General features: G+C 42.1%; 1 protein-coding gene across 1 annotated transcript in view; it reads right to left on the bottom strand.

Annotated features, from left to right (window-relative positions):
• LOC148542096 (CD109 antigen-like) overlaps positions 1 to 17,281 on the bottom strand; it is a 333,340-nt gene that overhangs the window by 239,802 nt on the left and 76,257 nt on the right. The window contains exons 6-7 of the mRNA XM_088470525.1: positions 3,155 to 3,194; positions 2,487 to 2,571 (exon numbers count right to left, since the gene is read on the bottom strand). Coding sequence (XP_088326651.1) covers positions 2,487 to 2,571; positions 3,155 to 3,194 — 125 coding nt within the window. The remainder of the gene's footprint in view (positions 1 to 2,486; positions 2,572 to 3,154; positions 3,195 to 17,281) is intronic.

Raw genomic sequence — 17,281 nt, 5'->3', positions numbered from 1 at the left:
AATGACTCTGTAGCAGCATTTGCATAAAGTCGCAGATAGGTGACTGTCAATAGACTCAGCTGCAGCCTCTTCTGCGACCATCTCTGAATCAAGCCCTTTGCCACTTAAACATTGTTTGGGAATAAGTTAAGTAAAGGCACAGTGAATTTCTTTTTAAAAATGGCTTATCCTACCTTCAAACATTTTCTTATTTTAAATATTTCACTTGTGTTATCCATCTTTATTTGGATTTTTTATAAGGTCCTTAATAGAAGTTTGGTTTTAATATCACTGACTTCAGGGATGGAGATCAAGGATGGAGTACTAGAGTAATACCAGTTTAAGGCTACATAGTTTCTATATACTGTATTGTGCACCATACTGTACTTTCACTCTTTTTTGCCTGCAGTCCCCCCTAGGTTGTAAGTTCTAGCGAAGTCGGACCTGTCCATTATGTATTCTTCACGATAACTATTTAATTTGAGCACTGTAATTAGGTATATGTAAGTTGTATTGCTGTCTGTATCATTCTGTAGTTGTGCACAATGTCATGTGTAACCCCTGTGAACGTAGCTGTGAAACCCTTGCAGTGCCAAATATATATACAGCCGTGTCCAAAAGTTTTGAGAATGACACAAGTATTGGTTTTCACAAAGTTTGCTGCTTCAGTGTTTTTAGACCTTTTTGTCAGATGTTACTATGGTATACTGAAGTAATATTACAAGCATTTCATAAGTGTCAAAGGCTTTTATTGACAAATACATTAAGTTTATGCAAAGAGTCAATATTTGCAGTGTTGAACCTTCTTTTTCAAGACCTCTGCAATTCGCCCTAGCATGCTGTCAATCAACTTCTGGGCTAAATACTGACTGATGGCCACCCATTCTTGCCTAATCAATGCTTTGAGTTTGTCAGAATTTGTGGGTTTTTGTTGAGGATTGACCGCAAGTTCTCAATGGGATTAAGGTCTAGGGAGTTTGCTGGCCATGGACCCAAAATTTTGGTGTTTTGTTCCCTAAGCCACTTAGTTAACACTTTTGCCTTAGGGCAAGGTGCTCCATCATTCTGGAAAAAGCATTGTTCATCACCAAACTGTTCTTGGATGGTTGGGAGAAGTTGCTCTTTGTGGATGTTTTGGTACCATTCTTTATTCATGGCTGTGTTCTTAGGCAAATTGCGAGTGAGCCCACTCCTTTGGCTGAGAAACAACCCCACACATGAATGTTCTCAGGATGCTTTACTGTTGGCATGACATTATGGAGCCACCACCAGCCTGGGCAGTGCCTTGTTAACAACTGGGTTCCATGGCCTCATGGGGTCTGTGCCACACCCGAACCCTACCATCAGCCCAATACAACTAGAACTGTGACTCATCGGACCAAACCACATGTTACCAGTCCTCCAGGGTCTAATTAGCGACATCACAAGCCTAGGTGAGGAGCTGTGTCCAGTGTCATAGTGTTAACAGAGGGACTCTGGTGGGTCTTCTGCTCTCATATCCCATGGAAGCTAAAGAACATTGCACTGACCTGCTGGATATGTGTCTGACACCTCCAGAACTGAATGTGGATGTGTTTTGAGCCAGTGTCGCTTGTCTGTTACCACAGACAATTCTGTCCACTTGCTGCTGATCACGATCATTAAGCACTCGTGGTCGGACACTGCACTGTCCACAGTGATGCCTTCCATAAGTTTTTCACAAAACACACATGGCACTTAGATCGAGGAATATTGAATGTAAACTCAACTTCGTTCTGGCCATGAGCAGCCTAGCCAGTGTTTAAACTAACGAGATATCAGATTACAATACAGGTCTAGGCATCTCCAAGACATCACAGAGCAGTGACACCACCTACCATTACTTTTGCTATCACATGACTTTTGGCACTTCAGCGAAGATCGATTGCCTGTGTTATATTGCTACAAATGTATTAAGCAGTTGTAATTGAGGGTATGGAGTATAATGGTAATAATTGTACTTGAGGCAAGGATTGGAGAAGTAGAGACATCTCCAAAATATTATTTTAGGGTCCAGACATTCCTAATTACATCTATAGTGGAAATAAACACATATAACTTATTTACTGCACTTAGCAAACAATAGAAAGACACGGATGTCAATTACAGACAGAAAACTATCCGACACATTGGAGTCATTATTTTCTGTTTAAAGAAAAAGGCTGTTTGTGGATGAGTAAGATGTGTTCTGTCTCCCTGCTCCCACCGCTCTCATGAGCCATTACTTTATGTGTCTCCTCAGACAACATCCAGGAGGTGCACCGGGCTGGGTCTTTTGAGCATATCCAATTGTTTAAAAAATTCACATAAATAACTATTATGCAAGTTGTTATTGGCTGACAGGCAAGTACAAGCATCCCAGCAGTATTTTCCTTATTTTTTGCACATGAAATCATTGTCTATTGAAAGTACTGTGTGAATCGTAATCATTCACCAGTCAGTATGATTGATAGCTGTGAAAGTCTGCATAGGGAAAATGTAGAACTTACTTTGCTGTGACGTCGCCTTCTAACAACCCAGTCTTTATCGAATAATGTGAGGGTGTAGTCAGTAAAACTTCAAACTTAGGTAGGACTAGATTACAGACAAAATATGACAATATAAGTAATGCAGAATATTTATATTAGTGTAAATATAGCATATATATAGATGTGTCCATATACATCAAGCCCCTTCTAGTCGATCCATGGCGTGATTCGGTAGCGCAGAGCGTCTTTTGGTGCAACTTTTTTACTTCAAATGCAAATAGAAAGCACAATCAGCTTCTGCTGAATGATATTTGGCATGCCTATGTTCTGTGTGCTACTCTGGGTGTATCTGCATGCGAAACACTACGTTACAGTGTCACAGCCGCTGACACTGTAACGTAGCATTTTGCATGCAGATACAGCCGAAGTCACACACAGAATATAGGCATGCCAAATATCATTTTAATAAGAAGTTGCTTGTGCGTTCTATTCGCATCACTGTGCGAAATAGATGCATTTGAAGGTAAAAAGTCACACAAAAAGATGATTGGCGTTACCGAGTCACACAGCACTCACGCATTATGTGTAACGAGACTTGTAGCGCACAGAGGATAGATATATGTGGACACATCTGTATCTGTTATTTTATAAATGTATAAGAGAGAACAGGATTGTAAAACAGTACTTACCATATTGGGTTACAGTAAAGGTTTGATAATAAAGCTGATGCTATGAATAAAAATGGAAGAAAAAAAAACATATTACTTTCCTATATTATAGCACAGTAAATGTATTGATATTTTGTACTATTTATATTGATCTAAAGTCCTTATAATATGTGATATAGGGGTCAATGTACTAAGCCTTGGAGAGAGATAAAGTGGATAGAGATAAAGTACCAACCAATCAGCTCCTGTCACTTTACAGGCTGTGTTTGAAAAGTGACAGTTAGGAGCTGATTGGTTGGTACTTTATCTCCGTCCACTTTATCTCTCTCCAAGGCTTAGTACATAGACCCCATAATCTCTTCCCTCCTCCTTATTAGGAAATTTCAAAGTGGCCCCGAAACTAGTGTAATGCCTGATGATAAACTGATTAAATAATAGATCATTATTGATTGTGTTAGTAAATTATGTTAGAAGATAATCGCTATAAGCATGTATTTCATCTTCTGAATGCACTAACAGGTCCCCCGGACCCAGTGCAGAATGTCTGGAATTTTTTACTTTGTCATCCTGGGATTGTGATAAAATTGCACAGTGTTGGCTTTTCTAGGTGCTCAGGCATTGGTCCAGTTTGCTGCCACCTTAGAATGACTGCTATTTTTCTGGGGAAATAAAAGCTTAACAAAACGCTGACAACGGCTAACGCTACCCCCCAGCCCCCCCACGCGGCTGCCCCCTGTGGTCGACCTCCCCTCTCCCCAGCTGACACTTACTTGGGTGATCAGTGAGCTCTCTCCTCCAGTCAGCTGGTCGCCGGGGCTCCTGGTCTGTGACCTCGGTCAGCTGTGCTGTAAACTGAGATGTTGGCTTACAGCACAGCTGACTGGGGTCACAGTGAAGGAGGCCAGGCAACCAGCTGACTAGAGGAAAGAGCTCACTGATCACCGGCTGCAGGTAAGTTGCCTGAGGTTTTTTTTTTAACAATTTTTTTTTACAGTAATCAGCTAGAGGTCTATTTAGACCACAAAGCTGATCACAGGGGGACGACTCCCGGCTCTGCTCTGCCTGTCAGAGCAGAGCTGGAGCCAGGAACCAGGGGGAACCCTGCTTAACACCATCTCCAGATGGCGATGTTATAGCAGGGCTTCCATCTTGTAATTTTTCACAATTTCCCCTTAGTAATTTCAGAGAGATTGCATTTCCCATTACAAGTATGAGAAAGGCAATCTGCTTGCTAAATGAGAATTAAAGGGCTTGGAGTAGTTTTTCACAAAAAACTAGTACAATTGCCTTTTAATACATTTCAGTATTGAAACTAAAATAATGTCAAACGGGTGTGAAAATACCCTTTTTCACATAATTTTAATAAAAACAAAAAAAGGTTGGTAAATACAGCCATTAATAATAATGTAACACATGCCTCTTACGTCCCAACTACACTTGTAGCACTGTCCTTTGAATAACTGATGGAATTGCAAAAGATAGGAACACATGTGATTTAGAATATAACAAGTACAAATACAGCACAAGTGTCTGTTACTTTTGTTGAAGGTGGAGTGCACTACTGCACAGAGTACATGTTACTCCTCCTGGGAGGCTTCTTTCCCTGTTCCAAGATGGCCATCAAACAAAGTACTGTGCATGTGCAGTGCCATCTTGTCATTCTGTTAGAGCGCCATAGTAGGAGATGGATCCTACTCCGCTCTATCTACCAGTGTGCATAACAGTTAGTATGGCTGTACCTGCTCTGCATTCAATAAAACCCCTCCACTAGTTAAGTAACTGGGCTGATTGGAGTCTCAGGGCATCCGCTGGTGTGTACATTATCAAGCCTGCACACACATATTTCCAACAACTTTACAAATGTATAGCATATAAATATATACATGCTATGTGATGGGTACAGGATTGCGGCGCTAGGGATGCCGGCGGTCAAAATCCCGATGCTGGCATCCTGACAGGGTTAGGATACCGACACCTGTCGGTAGGTATCTTAACCATCTCCCTCCCCTAACCCTCCCTTCCTGGTGCCTTAACCTAACCTCCCCCTCCCCGCACCTACTCCCTAGTGCGTAACCCTCCCCCCAACCTCGCTACTTACCTTTAAGTTGCTGGCAGTTGGGATGCCGGCGCCCTAGTTCTGACAGGTGTCAGGATTCCGGCGCCGGTATTCTAAGCGCCGGCATCCCATATGCTATACTTAAGCTATTGGTACAGCAACTGTAATTTCACAGCCTTTAAAAAATACATTTTATACACCTAAATAACAAAAAAAAGGTAAGTATTTTAGATAATGTTGTGATAAATTAGTTGAAAATTTAATTTCAAAATGTATGTAACAAATTCATGCTGTCTATCCAATCACTTCTCGGAGTGTCACATCTGCTACCAATTGTTCACGTTTTGGGAAAGGTGTGCGCCATGAAATTTCTTTATATCGAGTTATGACTTTTGCCAATTATTGTAACTTGTCTTTAACCTTATCCATAAAACAAATGCAGCTGGAGTCTTGATTGTTTTGCTTTAGCGTCTTTTGATGTATACTATCAACTATAACAAAATAAAAACATATTGTTTCTCTTTATCAAATTCACTCAACATTCTGTCTGCTTTACGGAATGCTAAATACATTTTCCCTGCTGCTTTACATTCATTTATGACTCCATACTATTTGGCTTGAATTAATCCTCTGATCAATTAAGAAACAAAAATAAGTATTAAAAGAAAAAAATATGTTTCCCATTAAGGCTTAAAGAGGGCATACAACAGACATGGATCCTGCTTATTATTAAGCTTGTTTCAATATAGCTACTCAAAACACCACAGTGAAATAGAAACCCCAACGTTAATTTACAAGTATCTGAGATATGTAACTGAGGATAAGCACTGGCTTACACTGTCTTAGTAAATCCATAGACAATCATGTGTAAATTTACTAAAGTGAGAGTTTTTAGAAGTGAGTTTTAGAAGTGATGTTGCACATAGCAACCAATCATATTCTACTTATCATTTAACTAGCACCTTCTAGAAGATAATAGCTAGAATCTGATTGGTTGCTATGGGCAACTTCACTTTTAAAACTCACTTCTAAAAACTCTCACTTTAGTAAATTTACCCCTTATTGTCCTAAAAATAGCAACAGCAAAAAGTGTTTAATAAAAAATAAAATGCAAACTTGCTATTCTGCAGTTCCTGAATTTGGCTTCATCAGTAAATGTACATACTGTTGGCAACCATAATTATAAGCTATTTATGCTAGATACTACGGCTGGAAAAATCAAGTCATTCTTATACACTTATATGTGAGCTTTTGAAGGGGTAAAAATAACAAACATGTAATTGTATACCTTAGCTTTCCTAGAGCTTAAAGAAACAAGGATTCAACACTCAGCAAAGTATGCTTTTATGTGAAACCCAGTAACTTACTTGCCCTAGCACTTTTACAAAGATATCTTCCGATACTTGTAATATCTTATGGGCTCTTGTAAGTACTGAGTGGCTTTTTGGTATCTATATATCAATCAAAAAAGTATGGTACTGAGGGGGGAAACTATAACACGATTTGCACTGAATGACATCATCATAGCCCCATCCCCTCGTTACAATGCCTGTGATCGCAGCAAAGTATAGCGTGGGGCAGGATCATAACGACACAATTGCGCTGCGACACCACTGATGCCATTGTCATGCCCGCTGCTGTGCTGACTTGCCAGAAAGTCGGCAAGTATGAGAAAGATTTATATTTGAGAAGGGTGTTTCCAAGCTGAAATCTAAACTGCAGTGTAAAAATATAGCTGTCCAGCATTTGTGGGCTACATGCAACATCATTAAGTATTTACCCTGCATGGAAAAACAATTCTATTTGCACCCCTTGCATTGCAACATGGTTGTCCAGGTGCAGTTACATGCTCTTTTGCCTTGGGTATATTACTTAGACAGTCACAATTTAGACATTCAAAACTTATACACCATAATGTCGACAGGTACAATAATTTAGACAACCAAAATGTCGACATGGACTATATGTCTACAATCAATATGTACAGGGATTGCAAAATACACGCTGTAGCACGCTTTTACGCGCTACAGGCTGTTGGGGACCCAAATTTAAAAACTGAGTGGATCCTGCAGGACGTGCTGTGTGCAGTGCCACAGCAGCCAATCGCCGCAGTCTTCTCAACCAGTAGCCGGCAGCGGCGTCTCCTCATCTAGTCCCTGCCCCTCCAGTCCTCACCCAATCTCGAGGCAGCTCCGAACAGCCAGACACCGGCCGGCCCACCTCCCCTTCCATGGACCGCCAGGTGCCACCCACTGCCCAGGAGCAGCATCACAGCCAATCGCTCGCTACCTGTTTCCCCAGCCAATCACTGACTTAGTCTCTTCAGCCAATCGCAGCCTACAGTGTCTTCCTCCCTCTCTCTCAGCTCGCCAGTGCAGCGCGTTGAGTGCTTTTCCTCCAGCCCAGGTCAGTCTCCAGTGGTGCCTCTGTTTCCTCTACAGAGCCGCCGCCAGCACCATGTACCTATGCCGCAGAGAATGGCCCGACTCACCCAGTGCAGCCATCCTCCTCCTTCGCAAAGGTAAGTGCTGCTCTCTGTCACTGCCCCATGATGTGTGCTCTGTGTACGTGCAGCGAGCCAGCGTGACACCCCATGCCTGCCTACATTCCCCTAGCCGGCATCTGTGCCCGGGGAGACGATTAAGTGCATGTATGTGACCCTGTATGGTAGGTATGTGTAGAAGTGTGTCTCCCCCCGTAGTAGTGTGTGTGTTCCCTGTGCCTACATTGCAGCGCTGTAGGCCTTAGGGAAGTTATTAACTTGGCTTGGTATATACTGGGAGGATCAGTCAGCAGTATTATTATTAATGAAGCACTGCCAATAGTACTGTCTGTGCTTAATCCCCTTTTTTGCCCCAGCTGCTATCTACTCTTACCTCCTCCCTACCCCCAGTACTGCCTGTCCCTAACCACCTGCTTACCCAAGCTACTATCTACCCTTACCCCTCTCCCCCAGTACTGCTCCAGCTGCTATCTACCCTTACGCTTTCCCTACCCCTAACCTAACCCTATCCTTGCTCCCCAGTCCTGCCCCAGCAGCTATCTACCCTAGCCCCCTCCCTACCCCCAGTACTGCCTGCCCCTAACCCCATCCTTGCCCCCAGTACTGACCTAGCTGCTATCTACCTCCTCCCTACCCACACAGCACTGTCCCCAGTACCCCAGTACTGCCTTTCCCTAACCCCCTGCTTGTCCCAATGCTGCCCCAGCTGATTTCTAACCTTGCCTTCCTACTCCTAGCACTCTCTGCCCCTGACTCCATCCTTGCCCCCCAGCACTGTCCCAACTGCTGTCTGCACTTACCCCATCCCTGCCCCCAGCACTGCCTGCCCTTACCCCCTCTAACCCCACTTCTCTCTGCCTCTATCTCCAGCTCTACTCCAACTACTGCTTGCCCTTAACCCCCTATACCCCAACTGCTGCCTGCTCCCCGCATTGTACTATAATATGTGATGGACCCAGAAAAAGTGGAATAGAACCCCAAATTTCTAAAGTGAGGGTTCCCTGGCACCCACACATTCTGTTGGCTCAGCGCGGTCACTGATGTATACAATCAAAATGTGGACAGGTACATGGACATAATTTAGACAGTATATATAAAAATATATGTCGACAGGGTCAAAATGTTGATAATATGTAAACACAGTCAAAATGTTGACATGTAAAATATAGACAAATTATAAGGTCAACAACAAAATGTTGATAGTCAAAATGTCCATAGTCAAAATTAAATATTATTTAACAATGAGGGCTGATTAAAAAGTAATGAGACTGCCTCTGTTTTTCTGTCCCATAGATAGACGTGATAACACTATGATGGTTATTGTGAAGCTCATACATCGATGTGTCTGAACCTGCGGTTGGACTGCCGTAGTCTTCTTAGTTTGGGCACAGCCAGTGGTAGATCTTCGTACATTTTGTCATGGCGGTTGAGGAAGATGTGTCTGTGAGATTACTTCGGACATGTGATTGAATCTTGTGTTAAACTTGGAAAAAGTGGAAATTAAATGAAATGTTACAGCAAGCATATGGTGGAGAAACAATTAGCCGTGCTGCAGTATTTCGGTGGTGGAAACACTTCAAAGAGGGTAATACGTGTGACTGATGAAGCACGTTCTGAGAGACCATCCACCGTGGTTACAGATGTCAACATTGCCACAGCTGCGGAGATTTTGCAAAATGACAGAAGGTTAACTTTACGCGAACTTTCAGCTTCACTTGGCATCTCATTTGAATGGGTTCAGCATATTGTGACAAAGGAACTGAAAATGCTTTGTGTGTGTGCAAGGTGGGTACCCAGAAATCTCACAGAAGAGCAGATGCGACGACCAGTTGAATCGTGCAAGAACACCGTTCGAATGTTGGAGAGGATACCCGATTTCCTGATATCAATTGTGACGTGTGACGAATCATTGATTCGTCATTATGATCCATAATCCAAACAACATTCCAGTATATGGAAACATGCAAATTCGCCTCTGCCCAAAAAATTCTCCATGATTCCTTCGTCGTGTAAACTCTTCTGCTTCTGCTATTCTTTGAAGCGCACAGTAGATCCTACAGCACTGGGTTCCCTATGGACAGACAATTAATGGTCACGACTATGCAAGCTTCCTGAAAACCAATTTGCGTGGAGCCATGAGGAAGCAAAGACCACATTTGCAACAATGGTTTTTGCTCCTAGACAATGCCCGACCACATGTTGCTGCTGTTGCATTGTCAGCAGTGACTAAAATTAATGGGACAGCACTTGAACACCCTTCCTTAGCGCCCTGTGATTTCTGGGCATTCCAAACCCTGAAAAAACAACTGCAAGGAAAGAAATTCTCAACAGATGATGAAGTGAAAATGCCACAGCTGCAACACTAAAAGTGATGTCACAAAACAGTCTACTGCACGTTTTTGTATTATTGTTGAAACACTGCAAAAAATGTATTGAATGTGAAGGGCGCTACTTTGAAAAAAAAATTTCAGATCCTGTGGAGTCATCAGATTTTGAATATAGTAATCAGTCTCATTACTTTTCAATCTGCCCTCGTATTTATTAACCATTACCCACGCATCCACCGCCCAGGGCTAGTTGTCCCTTGGGAGGGGGAATTTGGTTGTACCGACTTTCCCAGGGAACCTGTATTTGTTATACATGGCAAGTACTTTAGAAAATTAGAGGAACACCTTTGCCTACTGAAAATCTGCCTAGTTGTGATCTTTGAAGACAGCATGTCAGAACTTTCTTACTGTTAAAGCATTAATGGTAAAACATCAGGTATATATAAAACTGTTCATCGTTGTCCACAAGTCATGTTATAATGGGTATATGTAAAAAAAAACTGTATGGACTTGATTGACAAGCATGACAAGCATCTGCAAGCATGTCCGTTCTGTGGATGGGTATGGCGATTTTTCTCCAGTTGCTGCTTAGTTGGTGAGTGAGAGACATATGGAATTCGCATGTAGGCTAAGGGCCGTATTCAATTAGAGGCAAAATCGGGCAAAAACAGGCGAAAAAGGGTAACAGGAGAAAACACGCAAAAAGTTTCCACCATCTCTGACCAGGTGAAAAAGAATGCAAAATCCCTATTTTTGCCTAAAAATGTGGGGATTTCTTTCAGAAACCTTTGGACACCCCCTAATGATAAATTACCCCACATTTTTTTCGGAAGTTGCGTACTAAGTCGAAAAATGACCGCCCAAATCATTGGGTGAAAAAATATATATTTGAAAATGGGTTTAACGTATTGGGTCTGGTTTTTTGGGTGGCGGTATGGATGCGTCAAGTGTTTTAATCATCACACATGGCCGCAGCAGGCGCTTTTTTAACTGTTTTAAAATTGCGCTTTTACGACACAAAAATATACTTGCACTCATTTTAATGTACCCACAATTTACGTGGAACAGTAATTTCCTGGAAAAAAATTGGTTTCTATCATTTCAATAATTTTTTTACAATTTTCGTATACACAAATTACCACCAACCGACACATTTAATGTCCCCAAAATACTTTTATTGCGGCCAATCGAACACTTCTAAAATAATTTCCGATGTACGTCAGCCATTTTTTGGGGTACAGACGCAGTTTCCTAACTTGTTCACCTATTTTTTCTCACCCTCCCGTTTTTGCCTTTTTGCCAAAAATCGGCTTTGATAAAATCGTCCAATTTGACCTCAAATTGAATCCGCCCTAAGTGTCCTGCAGGCATGTGAATTGAATTGCAGGCTTTTCAGTAGTGAGCGTCCACACATAGTTTATTTCCGAGCATGCAGTGTGGCCACAATTCCTACTCTGGATCAGAACCTAAGGGATTTGTAAATGCAATAGCCTTTGCAGTGCAGGCATAGACGAGTTCCCATGAGTCAGCCCGATGTTTTAAAGGAGAATTATTTAAAAGGTAAAACCACCCCTATGTGTTTAATATGCTAGATTAATTTGCTCTGTTATAACACAATCAGTTATATTCCATACAAGCATGTTGCCATATCAGCTATTATACAGAAGATATACACTTCTCATTTATATGTTTTGTATTTTACTGGTACACAATACTGTAGCAGTAAACAGCAATATAAAGTAGTAAGGGGTCAATAGCCAAGAATGTTTGACAAAAACAGCTGCAATGAAATACAGACATTCAGTGATCAGAGACAGACAGCTCTGATCTTATCAAAGGTATTTCCTGTTGGGTTGTTATCGCTTATGTAAGTTTTATTGAGGGTGTCCGCATCTGTCATTTGGGGATGTAGTTGCCATCCCGACGGTCAGGATGCCGGCGCTCAGAATATCGGCACTGGAATCCCGACAGCAGTCGGAAACCCGGCTCCAGAATCCCAACCGCCGCCATCTCGACGGTAAATATTAGGGTTAGGGGGAAGGTTAGGTTTAGACACTAGGAGGAGGGTTAGGGTTAAGCTGGGTAAGATTTTCTGTCCAACCACCCAACTAGTTGATTGGTTGGAATGAAAATCTGGTAACGTATGGGAGTAACTGATGATCAGCAATTTGCTCCTAAATGCCAGAAAACAGATGAAAATGGTCGTCAGATACGTTTGTTAAATGTTTGATCTAAACAATTTGTTCAAACAACAGTTTTTGGCCATTTTCCGGTGTTTGGGAACAAATTGATGATTGTCTTTGCTGTCATACCTTACCAGATTTTCATTCCAACCAATCAACTAGTTGGATGGTTGGACAGAAAATCTTTAGGTGTGTACCCAGCTTTAGGCTGCGGGAGGGGAAGGATAGGGTTAGGCTTCGGGAAAGGTGGTTTAGGGTGAAGAGGAGTTTTAGGGGTTAGGCTACTTACGTTTGGGATTCTGACTGTCGGGATGCCACTGTCGGTATTCCCAATCGCCAGGATCCCGTACCCAACCGGTCATTTGTCTGGAATAAATGTCACCATTCTATAGGATTGGCACATACTTTGCACTGAAATTATTAATTAAAAACCAAGTAAAGTGCAGAGGAATATGCTTATTAAATATTAATAAATGTTAATAATGTAGTTTAGTTTGGTGAACAAGCCTTTGTATCTATTGATAAAGTGTTTCTTTCTCAATAAAGCTACATAAGTTTGCATTTGCTGCCATCTGGTGTACATAAAATATAATGTTAAAATCAGTATGTAAAGATGTAACATTTGTTTCTATGTCCTCTGCTTCCTTGTCCCTTCTTTAATGACTAATATCTATCTATCTATCTATCTATCTATCTATTACAGAAAATGATATATAAGCACATCTTCAGAGATTAGCATTATTGGTATAAAATTCCTCCTCCCTGAATTAAAGCCATTGTAAAACAAAAGAAATTACAAATTATCTTTTCAAATCAAACGTCTTCAGTGCTGTTGCAAATTTTGAGTGAAGTGTTGCACATTGGTAAATATAGGTAAATTGCAACACTTGACTCTCCTATAAATTGTGTTGAAATGTGAAAACAAAGATTTCTTTTGATTAATATAATTTGGTCTTTAAAGCCACATATTTTCATAGTAACCTTCCCTAAAAGGATTATCAGTTCAAGTGAATGCCAAATCTGATACTGTTATGGAGATTCTGACCCTATCTGTCATCCATGGTGAAATTCTAATGGTTGATTCTTCTGCCACCAATGACAAAAGAGTATTGAAATTCTGCTGGTGCGGTTTGTCGTATGTCTAAAGCGTTGACTGTTCACATTTCAGACCAGACAGCAGTAGTGACCCTCCTAATATTTGTAGAGATATTCTGTCTAACTTCTAGGTTGCACCCAAGGGATCTGTCCAAACCTTCCGATTCCAAACTCAATTTGAAGATTGCGTAAGACACCAGTCCCTGGAAGCTACAGTATCACAGATGACAAGAGCCCTCAGTGGATCTCAGTTTTCTAAACCATCTCTGGAAGGCCAGCAGTGCCAAGTTGTCAGCAGCTTTGCACATATGGAGTATAAAAACTCAGTTCTCCAGAATTTGTTTTGGTGTACTCAAGGGCTGCATGTCCTATACAAGAGGTCCTTCTCTTATTTTATACAATTAGTAAGATAATTATGGAAGCGCTCACTGGTACTTTTAGTATGTGTACCTGGTAATCAAGGGAAATTAAAATGATAATCATTTATAGATGTAAAAATAGACTGAAACTGATGGGAAGTGTTTAATGTTCTCAGTATAATGAGTGATGCTTAGAAATTTTAATCTTAAATAATGTACACATGGAGACCGATGTAGAAGCAGGTGTTGCAGATCTAACAATGCTCTTATGGTCCCTTGTAGGGATGAGAAGTGTCATTACACACAACTGATGTGGGTGGGCCTCTGGAGTATGAGTCCAGGTGTAAGTGGTACCTGGGTAATTGCCTCAGTGTTAATGAATCCCAGTAAATTCTCCTCTCAATTATTCCCTGTCTGCCCTGTGTCAAGAAGCTCAAGTAAGAGCAGGGTGTAACAGTTTCTGTTCTGATGCTGAGGTCTGACTGTCCCAGCATGGTTAAGTCTATGTCCTATGTAGACTGGTAGTGCTCTAGTGGCTTTCTCCATTTACAGGAGTGATGACCAACATCTTGGGGAGTGCTGTCCGGCGGACGCATGGCTTGATCCTTAATAGCTGTAGCCTCTGTATACTTACAATGCTTGCTTTAAATGAGCGCATCAGAGCTCTGATCGGTGCTTTGGCCGAGCTACCTGGAATTGTGACTGCCACAGAGGCAGCATGGATGTGCAGTCAGGTCCTAACATGTATCTGCAAGTCTTTGCCCTTCCTCACAGGGTGTGAACGATAAAAGGGATGGCTTAGAATTACACAACACTATTTAATACTAAGCCACCCCGTTTGATAGTTTACACCCTCCTGAAATATATAAATGAGTAAGTGCCTGAAGAAGCATCAGGTTACCATAAAAAAACGCATTGCATTCAAAAAGTCAGAATGCCATACAGACATTCCTCACTTAATGACCAAGTTCTGTTCCTACGACTCGGTCATTAAATGGATCAGTCGTTAAGTGAGGATGTATAGTGGCCGGGAAGCACTAGGACCCGGGCAGAGGGTGGCACGTGCCTGTGTGTTGACCACCTCCTCCAAAAGCGTGCCGCATCCCAGTCCGTCCTTTTCCTCATGGAGGCAAGGTCTCCTGTGTGTCCCGCGCCACAGCCACACTCCCCTCTCGCGGCAGAGTCTGTCTTTTTATTTTTTTGTATCACTGCAAGCCACAATTAGCTGGTCGAGCACAGGTCGAAAGTCTGATCAGTCGCTAAACAGGTAGGTCGTTAAGTGAGGAGCATCTGTATTTTATTTTACTTTTATGCTTTATTTTTTCACCTTTTTAATTTATTATTTTTTATTTTATATCAATACATTGACTATATTCTGTAATACTGTTTTCATTTTTTTATTATTATTATATTACTATTATAGTGAAAATGGTTTTACTTCCAATTACTGTTATTCCAAGACACTATCTGTAAATTTAAATATAAATACAATATTTTATACTCACCTTGAAATATTTGTCATGCCTTTTCTATGCATAGCTCATCATAGTAGCACCCCCAACTATAACAAAAGAAAAGAAAAACAAAAAAGCCTAGACTGCTTAAAAGCAGTCTCTAACTAACTGCCTACTCCTGCAAGACACCAAACTAAAAACTGATCTGCCTCGGGCTGGGGTTGGGGTATAGGCGGGAGGGAGCCAGGGCTGATGGGAGAAAAGGTTTAACTAGTTGGTGCCCGGACTCCTCCTGCTCCAGCCTATACCCAAGGTAATGGCTGTGTTCCCTATGACATGAATAAGAAATAAGATATACAGAAATTAGGGGTGTGCACCGGCCACTTTTCGTGTTTTGTGTTTTGGTTTTGGATCTGGATCTTTCTTTGGGTTTTGGATCTGGATTGGTTTTGCCAAAACCACCCCTCCGTCTTTTGTGTTTTGTGTTTTGGATCTGTATTTTTTTGGAAAAAAACAAAAAAACAGCTAAAATTGTTCCTACGCTATTATTAACCTCAATAACATTAATTTCCACTCATTTCCAGTATATTCTGAACACCTCACTCCTCACAATATTGTTTTTAGGCCAAAAGGTTGCACCGAGGTAGCTGGATGACTATGCTAAGCGACGCAAGTGGGCGGCACAAACATGTGGCCCATCTAGGAGTGGCACTGCAGTGGCAGACAGGATGCCAGTTTGAAAAACTACGCCCCAAAAAGTACATAATGCCAAAAAAAAGATGTGCAAGATGGAATTGTGCTTGGGCCCTCCTACCCACCCTTATCTTGTATAGACAGGACCAGGACATGCACACTTTAACAAACCAATCATTTCAGCGACAGGGTCTGCCACACGAATGTGGCTGAAATTATTAGTTCGTTTGGGCCCCCACAAAACAAGCTGGCAATTAATCTGTCCCTGCACAAACTGGCTCTACAGAGGCAAGATGTCGTCCTCATCCTCCTCATCCACCGATTCCTCACCCTCTTCAGTGTTGTGTACATCCTCATCCTCACCCTCACAGAGTATTAATTCGTCCCTGCTGGAATCCACCATCACAGGTCCCTCTGTACTTTCTGGAGGCTAGTCTTGCTAGAAGAATTGATAATTCATTTTGATGAACATCAACTTCTCCTACGCCTTTCGCTGACAAGGTTCCTGGCTGCACTAAACACTCTTTCGGAATACACACTGGAGGGGGGCAACTTAGGTAAAATAGAGCCAGTTTGTACAGGGGCCCCCAAATTGCCTTTTTCCTGCCAGTCTGACATGCCTACTTGGATGCTGTCACCGATGTAATCCTCCACCATTCTGTCAATGGTGACAGTATCATATGCCAGGTCCTTCAGTCCGGACCAGATGTCCAAACTTGGTCCTGTCTGCCCTGCATCAACGCCAGCGGGTTGCTTAGGATATCTAAGTTGTTTCCTGACAGCGACAGTTGCGGGAGAAAATGAAGAAGGAGCTATTGACGTGTCACGTTCTGCTTCAGCTGACAGTGTTTTCACCAGCAGGTCTTTGCACCTCTGCAGGTTTGTGTCTGCCGGAAAGAGAGAAACCACGTAGGCTTTAAACCTAGGATCGAGCACCGTGGCCAAAATGTAGTGGTCTGATTTCAACAGATTGACTACCCTCAAATCCTGGCAAAGCAAATGAAGGGTTTCATCCACAAGTCCCACATACCGAGCGGAATTGCTCCGTCTTAGCTCCTCCTTCACTTTCTCCAGCTGCTTCTACAAAAGCCTGATGAGGGGAATGACCTGACTCAAGCTGGCAGAGTCTGAACTGACTTCACATGTGGCAAGTTCGAAGCACTGGAGACCTTGCACAACACTGAGCTTGAGTCAGGTGCATACCCGTTCCTTTGCCTAGGTGGATGTATAGGCTTGAATGGCCTTTTGCTGCTCCTCCATCCTCTGAAGCATATAGAGGGTTGAGTTCCACTGCATCACAACCTCTTGCTTCAGGTGATGGCAGGCAGGTTCAAGAGTGTTTGCTGGCGCTTCAGTCTTCGGCACGCAGTCACTGAATGGCGAAAGTGGGCAGAAATGTTTCGGGCCACCCAAAGCATCTCCTGCATGCCCTTGTCATTTTTCTGAAAATTATGCACCACCAAATTTATTGTGTGAGC

This window comes from Taudactylus pleione, unplaced genomic scaffold, assembly GCF_031769625.1.
Source record: "Taudactylus pleione unplaced genomic scaffold, aTauple2 ptg000015l, whole genome shotgun sequence".
NCBI lineage: Eukaryota > Metazoa > Chordata > Amphibia > Anura > Myobatrachidae > Taudactylus > Taudactylus pleione.
The sequence above is the reverse complement of the archived record's forward strand: the minus strand, read 5'-3'. Positions and strand labels throughout refer to the sequence as shown.